This window comes from Falco cherrug, chromosome 7, assembly GCF_023634085.1.
Source record: "Falco cherrug isolate bFalChe1 chromosome 7, bFalChe1.pri, whole genome shotgun sequence".
NCBI classification, from domain to species: Eukaryota; Metazoa; Chordata; class Aves; order Falconiformes; family Falconidae; genus Falco; species Falco cherrug.
In genome coordinates, this window is record NC_073703.1 from 23329542 (window position 1) to 23352453 (window position 22912).

Sequence of the window (22912 nt, forward strand, 5' to 3'; positions counted from 1 at the left end):
CTGTGTGTTTGTCACAGCAAAAAGTGTCTGAAAAAAACCCAACGTGTGTGCAGACGAGTTGAGGGGCTAAACGTCAGAGAGAAAAGAGCCCGTCTGACTAAGGAACGGTATCGTTACTAGAGCAAGTAACTGAACTGGCCTAGTACAAGCTGTGGCTGGATACGATGGGTTGTGGGGCACTGGGAGATTTTCTTCTGAAACCCCTTCCCACTGGTAGGGTGGGGACAGATGACTGTTGGTTTCACCTGCAGCAGAGGATTGGCTGTAATAGCCCGTAACATATGTCTAATGTATGCTTTTGGCTTGCTGCAGGCCTTTTTTGACTCCTCTCTTTTGAAAGCTGGGGTGTAAGAGCCTGGGTGGGGTTAACCCAGTAGTGTCTGCATTAGTGTAGGCTGCTCAACACCAGCATTTTGCAACAAACAGTTGTTGAAATTCTGCTGAGTAGAAGCTGCTGGCTTCAGTAATTCTGCTGATGCGGATTACTTCTAACAGCTGATACAGAGCTGCGATAACATATTCCATAAAGGTTTCACTGCGTACTGAAAACTAGATCATACAGTCTTCCTGTTAAAATCCCCCTGCCCCCTTTCTCAGAACACAGATTTCCAGTGAACTGAAGAGAATAAAAATTGCTATTTAAAAAAAAAAAAAAGGTTATTTTGTGCTAACTATGTTCAAGTAACACTTGATTAGTATTGGGAATGTAGTGTGTTGCAGCAAGCTTCCATGCTGATCTCATGGCAACGTGTTTACTTTGTAAAGGGAGCCAGAGTTTTTTACAGTTCACATTAAATTACAGTTTGTAAGCTACAAGTACATAAAGGAGCTCTTTAAGAGTAATTACTATTTACAGGTAGTGAAAATATTCACTTCAACTAGGATCTCACCCCTGCTTCTATTATAGGGTTGATCCTGATAGCCCACTGCATAGTGATCTTCAGGTCTTAAAAGAAAAAGAAGGTGTAGAATACATTTTACTCAACTTCTCTTTTAAGGTATGTGTCTATGGGAAGGAATGCTGGGGTTACATTTGTAGCTTACCATAGAAAGTGACTGAAATGACCCTCAGTTGTTACTTGGGTAAAGATGAAGCTGTTGCATTAAAAAAGAAAAAAAAAAAAAAAAAAAAAGGGAGGGGTGGGGGGGGGTGGAAATGCCACTTTTAAGTTTGGCACTAAAGCTTCCCAAATACTGCTTTATAGCCAGTACTGTGAAAAAGTGCTTTATAGAGAACTGAAAAATTTTACTGCTAAATTTTACTGCTTTAAGTCTGATTTGCCAAATTAGGCTAATGAAATACTTCCTGGATAGGAAAACAATGGCACGGGATGTTTCTTAACGTTGTTTTTTGTTATGCTTTTCAGGATAACTTCCCTTTTGATCCTCCCTTTGTGCGAGTGGTATCTCCTGTGCTCACAGGAGGGTAGGTGTGAGCTGCCTTACGGAAATTTTACTTTCTGGTAAAAATGTTACAATTGAGACTAGTTGACTGGGTTTGCAGGGAACGTTTCGAGAGGACCATGTAGACTTTTAAGAGCATGAGCAGCTGTAACCTTGAGTTTGGTGAAGAGCTCAGTGTGATACCGAGACTTGCTTCTCAAGCGATGAGCCAATAGTAGGCAAACAGCTGGGTGCAATTCCGCTTTGACTTGCTTTGTTTGTGTCAAGCCTTGAAAGAATCTGTGCCTGCCATAAAGTTTAGGAACTGTCCTCTGTGGATAGCTAACGTCGCTGTTGCTTCTGTTGTAACGTGCTTTGAGTTTTTACTTTGACAAGGGGTCTTGATCCCTGGGTTGCCTTAAACTTGTCGTATAGTTTTAACTGACTTTTGCTGGTAACCCTGCTGTAAAGCTTTTGCCTAAAAACTCTTCAAATGCTAAAACAAACCCACTAAATTCAATGGACACCGTGCTGTAACAGGCATCTAAAACGTATTTGTAGTGCTGTCTTGTATATACCCATAGAGAGAAGATTAAATTCACCTTCCAAGGCTTTTATGCATCTCTCACTGACAGGAGGTGATACCTGTACCTTTGAAAGTATCGTGGTCTGCGATAGCTGGTGCTGAATCTGGTTTGGTTTTAGTTGCTGTGTGTCTTTCTTGCTTTCAGGAAATAGTGCAGTTAAACAGTGTTCCTGAGGGTTGCTGCTACCAAAAAAGTAAACAAGCAGTGCCAGATGCCAGAAAGCTCATTTGGATTTTGGTTTTGTTATACTTGGACTTCCCAGTAGAACGAAAGAAAGAATGGCCCTGAAGGTTTTCACTGCTTGTTTCCCTAGGGATGTTGTACAGATCTATGTTGTTTGAATGCCTCTGTCATAGGGGAGACTATCTTCTCGGAGTGGCAAATTCTGCTCCCTCAGTCCGGGTTTTGTGATGGCCGGGTGTTCCGACTGCCGAGTCCCAGTCAGCACAACATGTGATTAAGTGTGATTGAAACTAGAAAGTGGTTTATAGAGCAGACTTTCACTTGCTCTTTTCTAATCTCATTTGTCTACATCTTTGATTTATAGGTATACCTTCATTGCTTGGAATTGTGTTAAATTTCTTTACAGAAGTGAATTTGTTTGGGTTTTTTACAACTCTATGTCACTACTACATATGCAGAGTGTAGCCATAAAAAGCAACCTTCCTTTTTTCACGGTCTGTGTACAGTTGTGTAGACTAGCTTGGTTTCTGATTTTTTAACTGTCATTAGCAAAGGAATTATGTTTTTTTCCTTTGGTCTCACAATGCTATTCTTCTGTATGTAAGTATAACATGGCTAACTAGTTACAATATATTACTAGTTAAAGGGCATTTCAGCTTTATGTGAACAAAAAAATTAACAAATTAGCCTGCAAGAGCTTAAAATGCTGTGTGGCTGTGTGAACAGTTTCATCTTTTTTCACTAACTGCTGATGTCAAATATATTTTCTTTCACATTTGTTTCTAGGTATGTCCTAGGTGGAGGTGCATTATGCATGGAACTTCTTACTAAACAGGTGAACACAGGCTCTGTTATCTGGATAATAACAAAGCATGCTTTAAAATAATGAAAATAGGTGTTTCCCCCGAGTTGAAGAATCCCTGTGTGGAATAAATTACACACTCCAAAGGAAAGATGGTGAAATAGTCCCACAAGATTTGCCTTGCTGATCTTGTGTGAGATCTTGGATGGCTTACGAGAGGTCTGAGGAAGAGGCAAGAAGTGAGAGCACATCAACTTTGAATTCTCAGAATTTCTGGGAGGAAGCCAGTGTAAAGAGTGAGTTCTGAGGAGCAAGATGCATTGTTTTCTTTTCCAGAAGCCTCTGCTACTGCACAAAGTGAGCTCTGGAGAAGTGGGGAATGCAGAGGATTCTAGGCATAGACACTCTTGCGTAGACAGTGTGATTGGCTTTCTCTTTAAGTAGTAAATGAACAAAGTAGATGTCTGCAGGCTCTGGCAGAAACTTTTGTGAACCCTGAAAGGTAAAGCAATACCAGAGATGAGCAGTAATTTTCGTGGAAGCAAAATTGTCATAGCTCACTGGATGACTTCATTAGATTGCAATCTTTTCTGCTTACAACAAGAAGCTGTAATTTCTGTTGTGACATTGCTGAAAATTTGTAAATGCTGTAACAATGGAGTTAATCCTGTTTCTGCCTCGCTGTGTCTTGGAAATGTGTGATTCAGCCTTTTCATTTTTACTGCAGGGTCTTGGTACTAATACTGTGTATCGGTTTCCAGATTTTCTCTGGAAAATAAAAGTTAACTGGGAACAAGTAGGTAAAACTGAAACTGGAGTGTGGGAGTGGAAAAAAAATAAATAATCCCTAAGCACACATTCCAAACTAGATTTGCAAGGTGAGCAAAGGCAGTGAGTACGTGTTATATAGAAATATTTCTTTCCTTCTCCAGGGCTGGAGCAGTGCCTATTCAATAGAATCAGTCATCATGCAGATCAATGCCACTTTAGTCAAAGGAAAAGCCAGAGTACAGTTTGGAGCCAATAAGGTAAATGTGCTGCGTATATGAATTAAATTACTGTTAGGCTTCTGTTTCTTTGACTTGCAGAGAAGATGCTTGATGACAGAATTGTCATTACAAATATATTTGCATTTTGATTTATCTTGATGTCTGGTGCATGCGTGAGTACTTTACGGGCAGTTAACTATGAGTTTGTTAGGGCCCTAGAAGGTAGTGGGGCCCAAGAGAGCTGGCCAATACTCAAGCATCGCTTCCTCCAAGCTCAATATGGGTGCATCCCCCCAAGTAGGAAATGGAGCGAAGTGGGGCAGGAAGCCTGCATGGACAAGCACGGAGCTTCTGGCAAACCTCAGACAGAAGAAGGAGGATTATGAGACGTGGATCAAAGGACGGGCCGCTTGGGAGGAACATAGGGACGTGGTCAGAACATGCAGGGGAGTGACAAGGAACGCTAAGGTCCTAAATCTGTTGGGGGAGGGCAAGGACATGAGGGGCTTCTTCAAGTACATCAGCAGGAAAAGGGTGACCTGGATGAAGGGACAGGGCGCGCCCTCAGCAAGTTTGGGGATGATACAAAGCCGGGAGGGGTGGCTGACTGGTGAAGGCCGCGCTGCCCTTCAGCGAGACCTGGGCAGGCTGGAGAGCTGGCAGGGAGGGACCTCATGGAGGTCAACCAAGGGAAGTGTCGGGTCCTGCCCCTGGGGAGGCACAAGCCCGCGTACCAGCCCAGGCCGGGGCTGACCTGCTGGGGGCAGCTCTGCGGGGAAGGACCTGGGAGTGCTGGTGGGCAACAAGTTGCCCGTGGGCCAGCCCAGCGTGCCCATGTGGCCAGGAGGGCTAGTGGGATCCTGGGGGGCATGAGAAGGAGCGTGGCCAGCAGGTGGAGGGAGGAGATCCCGCTCTCTGCCCTGGCGAGGCCGCATCTGGAGCGCTGTGCCCAGTTGTGGACTCCCCAGTTCGAGGGACTGGGAACTGCTGGAGAGGGGCCAGGGGAGGCTATGAAGATGATGAGGGAATGGAGCATCTCCCTGATGAGGAAGGACTGAGGCAGCCGGGCCTGCCCAGCCTGGAGAAGGCCGAGAGGGATCTTGCCGACGTCTACAAGTATCTTCAGGGCAAGAGTCAGGCGGCTGGGGCCAGGCTCTGTTCAGTGGTGCCCAGCGGCAGGGCAGGGGGCAGCGGGCACAAACTGGGACACAGGCAGCTCCATCTGAACGTGAGGAAGAACTTCTCTACTCCGAGGGTGACAGAGCCCTGGCACAGGCTGCCTAGAGAGGTCGTGGTGTCTCCTTCTCTGGAGACATTCAAACCCGCCTGGACACGACCCTGCTGTAGCAGGGGGTTGGGCTGGGTGACCTCCAGGGGTGCCTTCTGACCCCAACCAGCCTGTGATTCTGTGAAATTATGAATGTATGAGGAGAGTAAAACCTTGGGGTGGACAGAGTGTGAAAGTAGTTAGACTTGTACTATCCCTGTATTGGCAAGAGGGGTGGGAAGGAGGATCAGAATTGGGAATCAGGAGGACTTAGAAATTTTGGCTCTGAGAAGGGCTATAGATGACAGCCTGACTGCCAGGATGATATACACTGATGTTCTCTTCCTTTTGCTGGACTAAACACCTGTAAAGTTTCATGAGGAGTGAAAAATAATAACATGCAAATAATCCTGAGCTAGCCATTCATCGTTAATCAAAATCATTAGTCAGTTCAAGTGTGCATGCTGGTAACAGACCATAACTTAAAAGACTTCGAAGTACTAAATGCTATTTTGAACGGGTGTTTAAATATTTTAGCCAAGAAATTGTCACTTGGATGCCAGTTTTTTAGTAGTGATTCAAGAACAGTGAAAAGATGTGAAAGTTGATGATCACAATTCTGTCTAACCCTGCCGAGGAAGGCAGCGTTAGGGTCCAGACTGTCTGAAGCCCGCTGTTGTGGTTGCCCACACTTCTGACTTACCTCAGGTTCTGAACCTTCTGAGAGAAGGATCTTTCCAGCAGCAGGGTATGCAAATTATTGTCATTATGATGGAGGAGAAATGAGAAAATAAGGGTATTTGTCTTGAAAATCTTGTACTTTAAAGCCAGGAATGTTGTAACTTTGTGTATGGTTTTTACTTGCAAGCACACTGTAGAGTTTCTTCGTAAAACTGTTTTTAAGTCCTGCCTATCTAGATGCAGGGTTTCTTACATTAGTTTGTTCTCCTTTCAGAATCAATATAATCTAGCAAGAGCACAGCAGTCCTATAAGTCACTAGTACAAATACACGAGAAAAATGGTATGTATATTCTTGTGACTTTGTTCTTGTCTGCACAGCAACCCGGGAATTGGTGTTTGGCTGCAGTAATACTTGAAGTGCTGGAGTGCCTTAAGTGGCCTTGGGAGGGCTGTAAATGGTGGTTCCTCTCTCCTAGCTTGCACTAGAGAGACAATAGTGCTTAAAGTAACTTGACTAACAATTGTTGCAACTCTTCCAGCATTTGTGAATGTTCCATGTGTTCCTACTATCTTTTGGAAGGTAGTTCAATTTCATTTTCAGCTAGTTGATCTAGGAACTTTATCATCACTGTAGCTTTTAAAGTGTCTTATTTGTTAGTGAAGTACCTGCTGGAAGCTTGCCTCTTGCCTCGAAAGGCTTTGTTTCAGTGTGGCAAAACCTTAGCAGTAATAATCATTAAGGAAGAGATAAAGCGGAAAGAAAGAGCAGAGACTAAAAGATACAAAAAGTCCAGGTGAAGTACACTGGCTGGAAAATTGTGCAAAAGAAATGGGAGACACATTTGTTTGTGTGGGGTTTTTTAACCCTTTAAAAGCCAGTTAATGGTGCCTCAGCTGCAGAAAAAAAGTATTTAAGTGCTTCAGGTATAATTTCATTCATTGTGCCAGGATGAGAAGGTAACAAATGACCTGAGGCTTTAAAAGGTTTAAGTAGCTTACATGTTATGTAAAAATAGTCAGCAGAATCGGTACCCTGGTCTCATGACGAGGGGAGCTGAGGCAGTTACCACTTCCATGATGTTCTTTGGTTCAGGCTGGACACAGTGTCCTCTGGGAATTGGTATCACTGTGAACACGAGAGCGTATTTCAGCGTGACTGTAGTGAGCATCTCTGTTCCCCTACCTCTAAAATTGAACCTAATGCTGCCTCTGATATTGGAAGGAAGATCAAAGATAACTACTTTAAAATGCTTTCCAGTTTGATGATATTTTGATCTTGCCATTAACTGAGTCTTCTGCTTTTTTAGTTTGCCACAAAAGCCGGTATGACTGGCTGTTTACTTCTAGCTATGTGCCAGCCTTGACTACAGTGATTACTGCCGCGTCAGGAGCTGTACACAAAGCAGTCACAGCATTTATTGCTGCTGCAAAAGGTGTCTTTAGCTTAGAGCTGCTACCTGTTCTCTGGGACAACATAACTAGGCCCTGTATTCACTGTATAAAAATTCGGAGGAATTTTTACAATAGTGTCTGAAAGAGTTAAGATGAGAGACCTGGAGGTGGCTAGAAAAAAACTGCACACTTGACCAGGTACGATTCAACTGCTAAAACATGCCAAATCCGATCAGGAGACAAGTTACTCAACTGACGCTTCTGAGCCTGTTCCTACAGCAAGATGTGCAGGAGCAGGGTAAACCATTCAAATGCTTGTGTGCGCCTGGCTGTGCGCTATGCAGGAGGGGGCTCGTACGTCGGCATCTCCGTGTAGCCACACTTGTATGTCTGAGTGGCTTGAAGACTTGGGAGTTTTGCCCCTCTTCCGTTTGGTTTTGTTTAACCTGCAGCAGCTTCCTCCATTGATGTCCAGCTCAGGATAGCTGCTACCACAAAACCCCTCAAACTCGTTTTTACTTTTTTTTACCTTTCGCATCGGAATACTGGATGTGATCCTGAAACATATGCCGCATGCTTCATCTCCCTCTGCGGACCGCTAGCCCTCAGGGCGCTCTGGGTCTCGCTGAGCTGACCTGCTCCAAGAGGGGAGGGACGAGCCCCACGAGGCTGCCGTCTCCCACCGATTGGGAGTGAGATGGGTAAAGATGGTCTTGACGTAGCGATGTCGGTCCCTAACGCATTTCTCTGTTCTCCATAGGCTGGTACACTCCTCCAAAAGAAGATGGCTAACATTGAGGACTGTTGTATACCTGGACCAATGTCAACAAAACAAGCTCTTTTTTATATTTTCCAACACACAGACTCAAGCTATGAGTGCCCCTATAACAGCTGTACTGAAGACTTTAGCTATTAGATAAGTTAGTGGATAATCTGTCAACTGACACGTAAAGTATAAGTTACAGCCTTACCATTCCGCTCTTCTTAGGTACCTGGACTGAGCAGTTTGGGCCTTTACCGTATTTGTTCTTATGGATTAAGCGTGTTTGGGCCACGCCCTCCCTTCTCCCCCCACCCTTTTTTTTTTTTTTTTAATTTTATTTGAAAGCATAAGCTCCCTACAGCAGCCTATCGAGTTACTAAAGATCATTCAGTAGGAGTGAGTTGTTCACACACTTCTGTGTATTTCTTACCTTTTGCAAAATGCAGACTGCGGAGACTTGCGTTGTATCGTTTCATTTAAAGCCAAGAAGTTTAATACATTGTTTAATACTGTTTTAGGATATGTCAGGTCTTGCAAATCACAGTAGTTTTTTCTGGTCTAAAAATGACAGCATCTGTAGTATTTCCAAATTAATTATATAGGAACAACACGTGTATGTTAAGTCATTAAACATTTTTCATGGCTGTATGAGAATATGAACTGTTTCTTGGAAAAGATGCTCTTTGTTTAGATTCTGTTCATTTTTTGGTTTGGTTGGTTTTTTTTTTTGTTTGGTTTGCTTTTTGTTGGTTTTTTTTTGTTGTTGTTTGTTGGTTTTGTTTTGTTGGTTGTTTTTTTTTTTTTTTTTTAAGCAGAGCAAGGCTGTGCCAATAAAACCTTGTACCTAGTCACTTCCACTGGGGCATCAGAACTTGCCGGGCTGTTCCTGCTACTTGTCGGCTCAACCTCCCTAACCAGAAGAGCAGCAGTGTGGAGCTTGGAGTTATTTAAATACTAAAAACCTTTTTAGGTGTTCCATTTTATTAACGGGTTGTTGCAATCATTTGTAAACTAATGAACTTATAAAGTGATTGGCACAAATCGCGATGGAAATCCTTGAACGAAACAGTTTTATATAGAAGCGGCGGGGAGCGGGGCGCGGCGCTGCGGGACGCCCGGGCGCTGTGCGGGGCCGGGGGCGGGGCTGGCTGCGCGCTCCCGGGGCCGGGGCGGGCGGCGGCGGCCGGGCCCCCCCCGCGCCTGGGGCTGGCGGCGCAGCCGGGCGCGATGTACGCTGCTCTGTAAACTTGCATCAAGTTGATGAATAAAAGCCCTTTTCACAGTGCGCTGTGTCCGTGCTGGGGCGGGCGGGCGGGCGGGCGCGAGCAGGGTCCTCCGCGCCGCCGGGCGGCGCTACCGCGGCCGTTGCCGCCGCCCCGCCCCCGCGCGGCCGGAAGTCCGCGGCGGGAGCGCCGGCGCGCGGGTGACGCCGCGGCGGGAAGGGGGCGGCGCCATGGAGGCCGCAGCCAAGGGCGGCTTCGTCCTGGGCAACCTGGCCGAGGTGGTGGAGCGCGTCCTCGGCTTCCTGCCCACCAAGGCGCTGCTGCGCGCCGCCTGGTAAGCGGCGGGGCCGCGGGCGGGCGGGCCGGGGCCGGGGCCGGGGCGGCCCCGCCGACGCGGCGTGTGCGCGGTGCGTTGCAGCGTGAGCCGGCTATGGAGGGAGTGCGCCCGGCGGGCCCTGCGGGCGAGGCAGCGCGTCGCCTGGGTGTCGGCGCTGGAGCCGGGCCCCGCCGAGAGCCACGCGCTGGTGCGCGCGCTGGCCCGCGAGCTGGAGGTGGGGGCGCGCGGGGCCTCGCGACGCGGCGGGCGGGGTGCGGCGAGGGGGTGGGGCGGGTCAGCGGGCGGGGCGGGGCAGGGGGCGGGGCGGGGCAGCAGGCAGAGCAGGATAGAGACAAGGTGGAGCAGCGGAGGGGCTGGGGATGGGGGGGGCAGCGGGTGGGGCGGCAGGGGGTGAGGTGGGGCAGTGGGTAGGGTAGCAGGCAGGGTGGGGCAGAGGGTGGGGCAGCGGGCAGGGTGGGGCGGGGGCGGGGCAGGGTGCAAGGTGGGGCAGTGGGCAGGGCAGCAGGCAGGGTGGGGCAGGGGGTGGGGCAGGGCAGCGGGCAGGGTGGGGTGGGGGTGAGGCAGGGGGTGGGGTGGGGCAGCAGGCAGGGTGGGGTGGGGGGCGGGGCAGGGGTGGGGCGGGGCAGCAGGCCTTCTCCCCCACCCCCGCAGAAGGTGCAGGTGCTGCCGCACACGGTGCTGTACGTGGCAGACGCAGAGACGTTCAGCGGACACGAGGAATGCCATGAGCAGAAGAAAGGTAGGGCCGGGTGCCGCAGCCCCGCGGGGCAGCCGCTCTGTGGCGCGGCGGGGGAGCCGGATGGGCCGGGCTGGGCCGCAGGGCAGGTTCCGGCGCTGCTCTTACTTCTTTCTCCTTTTTCTTTTTTTCTTCTTTTTGTAACAGCCAGGAAGAGAAACAGTAAAGAAACAGCAACCGCACTTGAAAAATTGTTGCCAAAGCGATGTCAGGTTCTTGGACTGGTCACCCCAGGGATTGTAGGTAGGAGGAAAATGCGTGAGTCCGTGAGATATCGGCTTGAAGGTGTCCAGCGTATCGCACAGCTGCTCCAGTGCCAGTTTATCGCAACTTCACCTGTTTTTCAAAGCGTCGTCTGGCAGAGCAGCAGGAGAGCTCTTGCAGTGACCGCCCTGTCCTGCTGCCACCTTGCTCAGCCTTAGCTTCGGTTTTAAGGAGTTCACAGTGTCGCTGATAAGTCGAGTGACCTTAAGTTCTTGCTTCAAGTGATGCAGTTATGATTATAAGGGTTGATTTAATTGAGCAGGCAGCTCATTGCAGGTTTACCTGGCACTTGAATGTAATTATTGAATGGGTTTTGGCTTTATATGTATTTTTCAGAGTCACATTGTGACTACTTACATGGGATGGCCTCGGTATGTACCTCTTTGTTACGGTCTAGCAGGAGGCATACACAGCAACTGTGGAAAATTCACAGTCTCCCTCAGCAGTGTTTTTCTAGTGCTTCACTTTTTTTATCATTATAAAGTTTTTTTCCTAATTTCTTGCCTCAGATTCTCTTTCTGCAGCCTAAGCATCATTGTCGCTAGCATGATTCAATGACGTGCTCCCAATGTTTCTGTCAGTTTGCTTTATATTGTCATCACACGCTTGCTTAACATCTTGAAAACGTGAGTGTGTTTGCCTGCCTGCAGAAGTTGGCAGCAAGGCTTGAGACAGCTGTATGGCACAGGGCTCGTTCTCCAGCCGTTTTACATTTGCTGTGGCTGGGGAGAGAATGTCCAGATGTACCCGCGACTCCTTGTCCAAAGTGACTGCAGCTTGATCGGCGGCCAGGACTCCTACATGCTTCGCCCTTACAAAACATCAACAAAAATGTCACACCAGCTGTCAGTTAGATACGTTGTTACGGAAATGAGCTGTCACGTTTTACATCACCTAAGCTGTTCTGCCTCTTTTAATCTGTGTTAACGGTGTAGACAGAAGTATTGGAATCACTGAATGTAAGTTGTCTGGTTTTGTATTTTTGTAGTTACCCCTATGGGTTCAAGCAGTAATCAGCCTCAAGAAATTGAAGAGGGCGAAGCTGGTTTTGCTCTGTTGTTTCCCAAAATTGATGGGGTGAAAATTCATACCTTCCATTTTTCTAAAGACTTGAAGAACAGGGTCTTTGATGAAAGTAAATTTGCGGAAGCAGGTATGTCCTTGTTCTCCCCTTTATTTGGGCTTTTGTGAAGTGTTGTGGTGCCCTTTTAGGTGCCAGTGCGGAGTTACGTGTGGAACCAGCAGCTTCTGCACAAATTCCATTCCCAGGGCCCGCTGGGGCTCTAGGGCTGCGGCTGGTACTTACGCATCTCTGTTCTTCTCGTTCTCTGGAGTGTTAAGGTTATCTTGAGTTCCCATCTCAGATTACCTCAGGTTTGACACGGAGCTGTTCACAGGGAACAGTTTGTTAGGTTTTGAGCAGTCAGTCATTGGTTAAAAATTGTGATAAATGCATCTGTGCCATTGGGAATGATTCCTTTCGCTACGGTTTAGAAACAGGTGGGGAGGGGCTGCTTCTCTTATTCTCCAAAATAACGTTGCATTTAGATCCTGAGTCAGGTGGTCTGGCAAGGAAAGGCAGAACAAAAGATGGCATATTTCCATAAATACAGTTTGCATTCCTGACATTGTGCCCTCAGCAGGGTAGGTCATTTATGAAGGGTGATATAATGAGAGTTTCTACCTCGGGATAAGCCACTAGCTGATGTCATTTAATTTTCAGGTAAAGCTATTCACCACGTTGTGGTTCTTAAATAACGCTTGGTTCTTATCTGTAAAAGGATGGTTAGGGCTGCCAAGTAAAACTTAGTTGCTGTGCCTTCAGAGGCTGTGGTAGAACTCAGGTGCTCTGCTAAAGGAGTGGAAAGCTGGAGGAAGCAGATGCAGTTGTCTCCCTTGCTAGGGTCTTCTCAGAAATTCTCCGTTACGTGGGGAATGCAGCTCAGCTCCTGAGTGCCTGGGCAGCTTGTGTCTTGGTTTTGCCAGCGGCAGCAACAGAAAGCCGTGACTGAAGGTGTGGTGTATGGTTTGAGGAGAGACTGGGATGGCAGGGCTTCAGGGGTCAGGATTTAAAAATGAGAGGGTTGGTGTTTGTGGTTTTGTTTGTAGGTCTGAAGAATAACCCGGATCTCCGGGTGGTTCTTCTGTTTGGCTACAACTCCTGGAAGTCTGGAGCTACTCGATTTCTTCATCAAATAGTCAATCCCTTGAATGAGAAAAGTATCATCCTGGCTGGGGGACAAGTGGAGAGCTTTACATCGCTTACCTCTGAGACGTAAGTATCTTTTTCAGGGTAAATTGTAAAGAAGATGTAAAACGGGAGAAACGCTGCAAAAGTTGTCGCCTTTTAGTTAAGTCATATGAGTGCCCTTTAACAGTAGTAAAATGATAATTTTTTTTGTTTTAAGACAATAAAGCACAACTGGTGCACTGTGATTTAGCTAGAAAAGCTGGAAGCTTTGACTGTTACAAATTGGGTTCTGGAAACTTGGCTAGGAGAAACTCACTCTGAAGGAGATACCCCATGTGAGTTTATTGTAGTCTATGTTTATTCTCTGCCTTGCTGATAAATTATCACTCGTTGTGACAGAGACCATTTATGGGAAGGTTCTGTTTCTCGATCAGCCTTGGCTTGGTTCACGTTGTGTGTTCAGCTGCTGCTCTGTGAACAGGACCGTGCCCAGGAGCACACCTGGTGTGCTGCTGCTGCTGCTGCTGCTGAGGGGCTTGGCACTCGGAGGACTGCGCTAGATCTCATCCAGCTTAACCAGCCCCTTCCCTCCGCTGGGATCCCTGCAGGGCAGGCTCGGGCCCTGCTTGCCCCAGCTGCTCTGCCGTGCAGGGAGAGCCCGAGGTGCCCCCTGATGCGTCCTGTGCTGGGGAGTGCAGGGCGGACATTGCCACGGGCTCCTCTCATGGCAGCGTAGGTCTGGACTCCACAGTAACATCACTTTTTTTCTTGCACCTGATTTATGGCAGCTGCACCATTGCTCCAGATAAGGAGCTGACCTTATCTATTAACTTGCTGGTAATAAAGCATAAGGAGGTAACTACTGAAACCAACGTGTCCTGGCCACCCAAGGAGACCTAAAGCAACATGAATCTTCAGCTGTTACTGACTGCTGCCCTGCTTTGATACACAAATGCAGAGTTTCTTTGGTTTAACTAGTAGTTCAGTTGGAATTACAGAGCTGTGATGTACACAAACCGCCAACTTTTCCATGTATTTGAGAGGTAGGCTTATGCTTAATCCCTGGTAACAGATGTGAAAGTTTTTCCTTGTGAAAGGTTGCTAAAAAAAAGAAAAAAAGCTGCTAAGAGTTGAAGGTGTTGGTTTGGTTTTGAACTGTGGGAGGCTTTCAGGATGACTGATGTGTTGGTCTGCTTTGAAACCGACTTCTGCCACAGCAGAAGTGTTTTGGGGTCGGAAGCGGCGCCCCTGGAGCGTTCTCTAACTCAGTGCCTGTTGCCTTTCAGTAGCAACGCGCAGCCCGGCGATGCCTGTGGTGTGGTCGGGCTGGCTTTCAGTGGGCCCCAGATCCAGAGTGCCACTGTCCTGTTAGACCAGGACGTAGCCGATGAGAGGACAGCAGAAGCCGCCATGCAGCGTCTCAAAGCAGCAAACATCCCGGAGTGTAACACCATTGGCTTCATGTTTGCCTGTGTTGGCAGAGGATATCGGCATTATAAAACCAAAAGGAATATGGAAGCGGATGCCTTCAGGAAGTTTTTTCCAAACGTTCCCCTCTTTGGCTTTTTTGGACATGGGGAAATAGGATGTGATCGAATAGTTACTGGGAATTTCGTATTAAGAGAATGTAATGACATAAAGGATGACCTGCTGCATGGTTACACTACTGTTATGACCCTTATTCATCTTGGTTCAACTAAAGCAAACCAAGCGTAAATGTTTTTAATGCTTCAGTGAGCTGTTTGTTTCATTCCAGAAAGCAGAGAAGTCTGGAAGGGTGGACATCTTGCAATCAAAACCCCTTCCAAAAGATAAACATCATTTTGTATCAAATCTTGTAGTTGGAATAGGTTTATTATAATAGCTGCGAGAAAGCTTTGCATTTTGTGTAATCCCCTGTACAGCTCAGAATTGCAGGTAAATGAAGTTTGATGGAATTCTGGAGTCGAAGAAAGCCTGTTTCTTCCAAAATGAGAACAGTTTGCACAGATAGCAGTTGGAGTCCAAATACCAACACGCAGAAAGACACGGTACCTGGATGTGCTCTATTTATGTATGTAAAAAGGGTCCAGAAAAACTATGGCTGCATACTGAAATAGCTGATGCATAAAATCCACCATTTCCTGGATTTTATTTCAAGAGAGATGCACAACCTGCCCAGAGTCCTATTTACAAAACTGAATAGTTTTAGTAGATAAAATGAATGAAAATCTTCAGAGAGAATTAACAGAGTGCTCATTAAATAAAGATGAAAATACATAAAAGTACCTTGCCTTCCATTCTTGGAGAAAAATCTCTGACCTAAAGAGATGTCCAGTTACAAGCTCAACTTGTCTCACCACCTTGAATTGAATTTCAGTTGTCTTAAATATCGGGTTTAGAATAATATTTGATGCTTTGTGTGTACCAGCAATTTCAGTCTTTGTGTATTTAAGTTTACCCAACCAAAATGTACTGGTTGCCTCCTTTGGCTCTCTTGTAGCATGATGCTCTCTATTATAAACACTAAAATCCAGAGTGCTAAAAATTAAGACTACCTGGTATCTTTAAGTTCCTTTAAAACATTTTTGCTTTATCATTTGAAATTGTGAGGCACACAAGATCTGACCATGTCCTGTTTATGTAGGGCCTTTAAACAAGATCTGTGCTTTTGCATGTTTTTCCCATGCTTCTACATCAGTCGCCTGCTTTGACTGCTGCAGCTGGAATGCAGTATTGCAAGGTTCGAGTAAGTAAATTCAGCAGCCTCAGTACAGCTAATTAATACATTTGCTGCCTTTTAAATTCTTTCCTCCCTTTTATTTTCACTTAATAATAGAATGACAAGAAAGTAAGATTAATTTTGCACCATTTCATCACGCTTTTAAATGCCAAATCAGGCAGCTGGCCCGTTTTCAGTGTAGTAAACCCAAAATACTTGGTTGTACGTTGTACAACAAAGTAATGATATTTTTCTTTACATGTACCAACCAAGAGTACATTGGGCAACCTTCTGCCCATGTCTAGTAAAAACTTTTCCTGAATTTGGCCTGACGAGCTGGGGTAGAGGCATGTGTGTGGCGAGTTAGCCGTTGGTATCCGTGGGCACTGAGCACAGGCAGCCTTGCTGGTGGCTGTGTTGATGGGGTTTTGTTGGGGTTTTTTTTTTTTTTGGTTTGTTTTAGTTAGAAGGCAGAGGATGAGCTGTGAACTCCCAGTGGCCACCTAGGGGTAGATTAGTAAGTGTGGGTGTGAGCTGGAAAATGTGTAGTTACTGTATTTAGAAGGAAATGGAGTATGCCTGAATTTTAAGAGAAGTCTCATGGGAGGCGTGTGCCTGGTTTTTTCAGCAGAACCTGAATGTCACGTTTGGCCCTTTCTGTCTGCATAAGCTGCATGTTTAACAGGAGGCAAAGAAAATGTTTCACTTCTGTAACTGGACAGGATCCCTGTAGCTGTTGCCATGAGTTAGGGCTAGTCAGCATCGCTATACCATAAGCCTGTGACCTTTTAACTAACTTTTTGCTATAGTAGAAGTAAATCATAGAATCATTTTGGTTGAAAAAGTCCTTTGAGATGCTGATGTCCAAGCGTTAAAAGTAGATCAGCTGTGCATCCTGAGCAACACCGCGAATGCACCCAGAAGTGTCCAAAGCAGCAGGCGGCAAGCTGCAGTGTGGGCGCAGCGGAACAGGGAAGGCAGGCGCGGTTTGGAAAGGCTGATCGGCAGCGAGTGGCTGAGGGCACTTAAGGGGTAAGCACAGTACAGAAAGGATCTGTGGGGGGAGCTCCCAAGAGCCTGCAACAGAGTCCAGCAGCATCTCTCCAGCCTCGGGGAGTGGGGATGAGCCCGGTGAGCCCAGAACCATGGGCTGCATCGCTACACTGCCTCTCCTAGACTTCCAGGCAACAGGGAAGTAGTGCAATTGATAACAGTGCAACCTCTGTGATTAAAGTTCTGCTATCCAAATTCATCTTGCCCCCACACTGCCATTTGCTCTTCAACCACGACAACTCCTAAGTGAAATCAAAATGTATTTGCTTTAACAGTGCATGTACCAAAAGGCAGGGCTCGTTCTTAATTGATGGACAGTTTTGCAGTGCAATATATAGCTGTCACTCAAAAAACAACCATGAAGCTTTAAAGTAGGCAAAGTTAAATGAATATTCAGCAACTGGGGCAAACGTGAATAGCAGGACTGCTCTGAAGATAATTAATCTGCAGTGCTGATGGTGATACATTTCCAGCAAGAGACTATAATCCCTAAGTGATCACAACTGGATTTTGCTTTTGTTAAGAAAAAAAAGAAAACTTTCAAAGTCACAAGACCTGCAGGGAGAAGTGATGGTTTTGCTGACAAAAGGTAAAAGACATTCTTTTTTTCTCTTGAATATGAATAATGTTCCGTTGCACATTCGTTCTTAATGCATCGTGCAATTAAGTGAACTGTAAGTTTTAGAAGTACAAAAAATAGGCAGGCAGTGTAATGTGTGAGCTCATACTTGCATGACCAAACCAGCAATTCCCAAACATTAAATTATTACTGTAATTTTTATATTAAAATTACTGACCCAAAATCCCTCTCATTACAGGAAGTTTCTGTAACATGCAGTTGTAAGAAAGTGAGAGGACAAAGAGCCAGATTGCTCCTGTTGAGTTTACTTATTTGTGTTTCTCTTTCAGAGAAGCAGCTCTGTAGTGGTGCTCATTAGCTTTCATATAAGACACTAAGTTTGGTATTAGCCTCATTTTTCTAAACCCCTACTGTGGCCAAATGAGAGAACAATTTAAAAAAACACTTGCCATTCAGATGCCTACTTCTGTTTTACTCAATGGAATGATACAGGAAAGTAACGTTTGAGGTCTGGAAGTTTATATAGTTAAGTTACAAAGACAGTAAACATGTACATTTAAATGGCCTTCTCTAGGGTCTTTTGTAATTTCTGCGCACTCTGCAAATATTAAGAAAATAATTATTTCCCCACCATGTAATTATTTTTCATGATTATATTGTGGGGAAGAAATTTTTTTTTTTTTACTGTTACGAGTCTGAGGTAGATCTCTAAAATACATTCCATCTTAATACAGCTGTTGTATTTTGTGCACACAAAAGCAGGCAAGATAAACGTTAAGACTCTAATTATCAAATTTCTTACTTGAATTTTTTCCTGTTCCCAAGCTGTTTCTCAGCCAGGGACAGGCTCCAGAAGAGGCTGGTTTGGAAGGGCCCTGCATTAGCCCCAAGTTCTCTCTAGGAATGTGTCTCTTGCAACTACAGGCTCAAAGGTATGCAGCAAGGTAAATTGTGCTAAGTCCTGGTGGTGGCGGGGTGTGCCTTGGTCCTGTACCCCAGTTCTGGGTCAAACAAATACGACTTCAAACACTGTGGGACCCTTGTACTGATTATTCTGTGCCCACCAGCACTTCATAACGAGACATAATGAGGGTATTTTCCTAAACAGACAACATATAGCTACAGCAAAAAACTACAAACCTTTTGTTCCAAAGGAGATGCATAAGATAGGTTTGGATTTTTTGGAAATATTACCCAGATACTTACGTTAGAATTATTAGCAGAGAAATAGCTAATTGGAATTTTTTTCAAGTGCTTTGATAATTTAGGAGGAAAAACTTTATTCCTAAATCAGTGGGATTTGTGCTTCCAAGTGCTTTTAAAAAGCAACGTATAATTTGTCATCATGACATTTCACAGATCCTCACTGAGATTAGCAGGTAGCACAAACTTCTCAAAATAAATGTTTTAGAGTGATTCCTGTCATTGAATCAGTGGCAGTCATGTCACCTTCTCTGAGATAATTTTCACAGCTATAAGAGTTAGAAACAGCTTTTTTAACGTAAGCTTGTCTTAGCTAAGTTGCCAGCATGGCAGCAGTAAGAGCAACCACTAATCCCCTCAAAACAGGAACTCTCCTAGAATCTCCAGAACAGGTGAAAATGACTGAATAGTTTGAAACAGCAGCAAATTCTGTGATGGAGAGCATAGATTCAAATTAGAGAGCCCTGTTAAAAAATGCCACCAGTGGGTGCTCAGCTACATTTGTAGAGCCCATCATTTCCCTGTTCAAAAGTTCTATGCAAAATACATTGAGAGGATAATTTGAAAACAGTCTCTTTCAACGTACACTGAAAAAGAAGGTTCAAATCTTACACAGACATACAGGTGCTTTTGGAAGTGTTAGAGGTTGGTTGTAGTTGCAATTTGGGGCATGAAAACAGCAGTATCTTCCTGCCATTTCAGGTTCTACAGCCGCAGGTTCTGTTTACACGCACTTAGCTAGCTACAGAAATAATTCCTTGCGAAAGGTTTTGTGGAGTATCAGTCCCAAACATGGAACTGAGTGGCAACCTGCCTATGGGCATTTCACAAAACTTGTATTTGGTACTGTGCTATCAAGAAACTGATCCGACATTACATGCAGATTATGTTGAACAGGTTACAATTGGAAGAAAAGCAAGAACAGGCTTTGGATAAACACAAGCAGACAGTTACACACAATAATGAAGAAGTTTTTGGGTTTGGTTTTTTTTTTTTTTCTTTGCTCATTTTCCTCCAAAGTGCAGGAAATACTGCAGTACTTTCTTGAAAAAAGCCTTTTCCACTGATCTCAACCACAAAACCCAAATAATTTATGTCTGGATTCTTCTGGTTATTCCATATCATCTGAGATACAGGAATATTCCATCTCTTCATTTAAGTATATATATGTCAACAAAAGGCATTATAACTGAGAGAGGTACAGTGAACATACACATCCTGGTAATCTAAACAACATCGCCAGAGAATCATAACACAATTTAGTTCTAGGGTTTTTTTTCAAACTTGGACAGGTATGTCTTCATTAATATCCCTGGGTCTGAATATGGTCATAGTACAAGTAAAAACTCTTACCCAAACTAATCCACGGTCTTTTCAATTTTTACTGGAGATAGCTTTATGTCCTTTAAATCTGAAAGGGTGCTAAATGCCAAAGGAACATAATTGAGCGGGTTGGGTTGAGTTGTTTCATTTTTTAATGTAGAAAAGTTGGCTGTCTGATGTTAAGTCCATAACCACCTCTGGCTAAAGCTCTCCCTGTCCCTGAGCATCCCTTTCTGGGCAAGTATGTCCTGATACAGGAACAGCTGAACATGCAGCAGGAATTTCCCCTTTCAGGTAAGCTCACAGCTTTCCCTTTCTGCCTGGACTCGGGTCAGTTTGGTAGCTCCTAGTCAGAACGCTCACAACAGACAGCAGTGGCACAGACACCGTTTCTGTTGTGGTAAGTTCTCTCCTTCATTTCTCCTCTGCTTTCCATTTTCAAATAACTGAATCATACTACCAGAACCTCTCTACTGCTCTTCAAAGATGCAGGGCCAGAAGGAAATTTTTTTTTTTTTTTGAGTGCAGTAAATTGTGAAGGGGTCGCACAACATCGAAGGTACCTTTAAAATGGGAAGTGGTATCAAACGGACTTCCTGTTGGTCTTCCCGCTTAATATTTAACAATATAAATCAAAAGACTATGCAGCACAGAGAAATCCTCTTGTTTTCTTTGGAGAGCCATTCCTTCTTCTTTCATTTTACTTTGCCCCAGTGTTTGGGCTACTAATGAAAAAAAATTGCATACTCAGTAACATAAGCAAATTCTTACTTAGGTCTATAAAGAGATTTCCTGCTAATGGCTGGCATTTCATTCTGCAAGTGATCAAAAGGGTTTTGCAAAACATTATGAAGAGACCATTACTACAAGATTCTGGAGGGAAAACATGATCCTCAGGTATAAAAGAATTTTTGCCGTAAGACTATTAATAAATTGTTGTGTAATCATATTAGTGGAGGTTCCTAGGAAACTGGTCTTTTCCGCTCTTCTTCCCTCCATAACCTTTCAGCTGGTGGAGAGGTAATTTTAAAGACGAGATCTTGCGTTTCATGAAGTCAGGAGTCAAGCAGGGAAGAGAAACCTTATTACTCATCCCTGCATATACACCTAACACTGTTTTTGTACTCCAGTGACTCCAACCACATGAACTGATCCACTGGAACTGGTGTTTCCTTAGCTTTATTGCTCACAGGACTACTTGCTTAGTTATGTAAGCAAGTATTGCTAGGGAGTCTTGTAGTATTTTATTAAATTGTATGTAATGTTGGCTACCCTGTAGTTTCTGTGGCTTTTGACCACCTTAACATGAATTTGTAGCTTGATCTCATTTTGACCTGAACATCATATTCACAAAGCTTGTGAACTGAAAGAATTAATTTTAGAAGCTGAAATGTTCTCAGATGCAATGGGTGTGAAGCAGCCTGAATCACTAATAGGACTTCCTTCAAAGATAACACTGTTTCATAAATCAACTTGTTTGCATTTAAACATGGTTTTAGTTTATTCGTCCTCACATTTTGTACAACTTGTTTCCCAAATAATGCAAACAAGATTGGTAACAGTGAGTAACTCTGCTATGTCTGTCTAGGAAGCTGAGAGGGTTCTAAGAGTTTATAGACTACAACTTCAGTCCATTTATCGCTTACATCTTCTATTAATATTTCCTTCCAGAATTTCCACTTAAGGTAACCACAAGCCTTTTCCTTCTTCAATGAAAACAGTATACCAAACTTCATTAAGTCTGAATGTCTCATGAGCGGTAACATATGGAAGTTACCAAACAGCAGTTGTCTCTGACTAATTTCCACCGAGGCTGTGCAAAGTACTTGAGGTAATACTGATTCCAATGTAGCTGTCAGTACTGCCATAGATCTCCTAAGCTCTCTATTTAGCAGTGGCATGTCCTTCTGTGATGAAAAATCACTTTTATGTTTCCCAGCCTTTAAAATAGTATTATCAGCTTCCTTCGGAGTACCTGCTAAAGGTTTGAAGTCCAGAAAATAATATAACAGATCAGTTAATTTGGGGAGAAAGTGATCTTTCAGTGCTTCGTATAACTTAATCTCTGGATCAGGTCCTCTACTTGACTTGGTGCCCTCAGATTCTCCATTTAGATGCCGAGTGTTAACTTGGATTTTAACCTCTCTGTCATGAGTTCTCAGAAGGTAATGTATTTTTCTGTTTTGTTTTCTACAAGCTATTACAATATGGTTTTCTCTTTGACTTCTTACCTTACACACTGTAACAGCATGTCTCTTCTTCTCTGTCTTGTGGTAATTTTGTCTACGTTGATAGAAAATACACGCTATGTTTTCTGACACTACAGCATGGAGTAGACACCCTAGAAACAGAAGGTTATTCAACATTTTCTTTGCACCTGTATTTTTATACATGTCCAGATTGTTTATTTCAGAGATAGGAAATCTGTATTCTGCATTTTCTCCCTTTGCAATTACTGAAGTTTTCTCAATTAATTTTCTCTTCAATACAACCTTATAAATCCCATATAATGAGCTGCTAGGTGATGTGCCATTATGGAAACGTGTCTGATTTTTGCTGGTTTCAACCTCCAGTGCTAGGAATGAGTTGAAAAGAGAATGGTTCAGTTCACATTTTCTATGCCTCTGACTAACCGGACAGTCTCTTTCTGTTGTCAAGGCAGAAAGAGAGATGGACCGTGTCATTTGGTCTGTCTTCGTCTGAGAAAGAGAATCCTGTGAGGAACCAGACAGTGATATATAATATACTGGTGTGATTAACAAATGGTTACGTGAGTAAAACAAATACATTTTTAGAGAGGGAAGCACTTGTTCAGCCAAGACCCCTGTCTGGATAATATTTTGTGTCAAGAATGGACCTGATGAATAAAATTCCTCAATTCTAGTATCTGAAATATCAACTGGAAAATGTAAAGTAAGGTTTAAATCTCCCTCAGCAGCGAGATTTTCAGAAGGAAGCAAGACAAAATAAAACCATCAAGGAAAGTGTCTTGCTTAATATTAGGGACGTATACTGAACAAAAGGTAAATACTCTGCCTAGTAAACTTCTTTTAACCATTACCAATCTCTTTTCTTAATATTTTGTTTTAATTTGAATTAAAATATTGTGTCAGGAAGCTGGCTAATATACTAGCAGTGGTACCTCATCTTTATGTTTTCTTACTATTAAAAAAAAAAAAGAAGAAAAGAAAGAAGAGTCAGTATTAGCTGGAGAAAGGTACTTCCCCCCCCCCCCCCCCCCCCCCCCAATCTG

The 22912-nt window shown here is 44.4% G+C and overlaps 3 protein-coding genes across 9 annotated transcripts in view; 2 read left to right on the plus strand and 1 right to left on the minus strand.

Moving 5' to 3' along the window:
- UBE2Q2 (ubiquitin conjugating enzyme E2 Q2) overlaps positions 1–8704 on the plus strand; it is a 52268-nt gene extending 43564 nt beyond the window's left edge. Inside the window, exons 8-13 of the mRNA XM_055715612.1 lie at positions 908–998; positions 1368–1426; positions 2940–2988; positions 3888–3983; positions 6167–6233; positions 8046–8704. Coding sequence (XP_055571587.1) covers positions 908–998; positions 1368–1426; positions 2940–2988; positions 3888–3983; positions 6167–6233; positions 8046–8077 — 394 coding nt within the window. The 3' untranslated portion in view covers positions 8078–8704. The remainder of the gene's footprint in view (positions 1–907; positions 999–1367; positions 1427–2939; positions 2989–3887; positions 3984–6166; positions 6234–8045) is intronic.
- Positions 8705–9456: 752 nt separating this feature from the next.
- On the plus strand, positions 9457–15066 carry FBXO22 (F-box protein 22). Its single transcript, XM_055715611.1, has 7 exons — positions 9457–9605; positions 9690–9822; positions 10260–10347; positions 10492–10587; positions 11597–11761; positions 12718–12883; positions 14086–15066. The coding sequence occupies exons 1-7, from the start codon at positions 9502–9504 to the stop codon at positions 14513–14515; spliced, it is 1182 nt and encodes a 393-aa protein (XP_055571586.1). The 5' UTR covers positions 9457–9501; the 3' UTR covers positions 14516–15066.
- An 869-nt stretch (positions 15067–15935) lies between these two features.
- The window catches only part of NRG4 (neuregulin 4), a 56097-nt gene continuing 49120 nt past the window's right edge, over positions 15936–22912 (minus strand). For 4 of the 7 annotated variants that reach the window (XM_055715620.1, XM_055715618.1, XM_055715621.1 and 1 more), the window contains 2 exons: positions 21891–22000; positions 17585–20384 (listed from right to left, as the gene is read on the minus strand). The gene's annotated coding sequence lies outside the window, so the exon portion shown is untranslated. Of the gene's footprint in view, positions 16796–17584; positions 20385–21890; positions 22374–22912 lie in introns of those variants that run through there. The other 3 variants (XM_055715623.1, XM_055715619.1, XM_055715622.1) reach the window with 2 other exon arrangements.

Bases quoted from the DNA above. Each gene is read 5' to 3' on its own strand.
- FBXO22 (XM_055715611.1), top strand. From the start codon at position 9,502: ATGGAGGCCGCAGCCAAGGGCGGCTTCGTCCTGGGCAACCTGGCCGAG. The intron at 9,823-10,259 runs GTGGGGGCGCGC...CCACCCCCGCAG, and splicing joins CGCTGGCCCGCGAGCTGGAG to AAGGTGCAGGTGCTGCCGCA. The intron at 10,588-11,596 runs GTAGGAGGAAAA...GTATTTTTGTAG, and splicing joins GGTCACCCCAGGGATTGTAG to TTACCCCTATGGGTTCAAGC.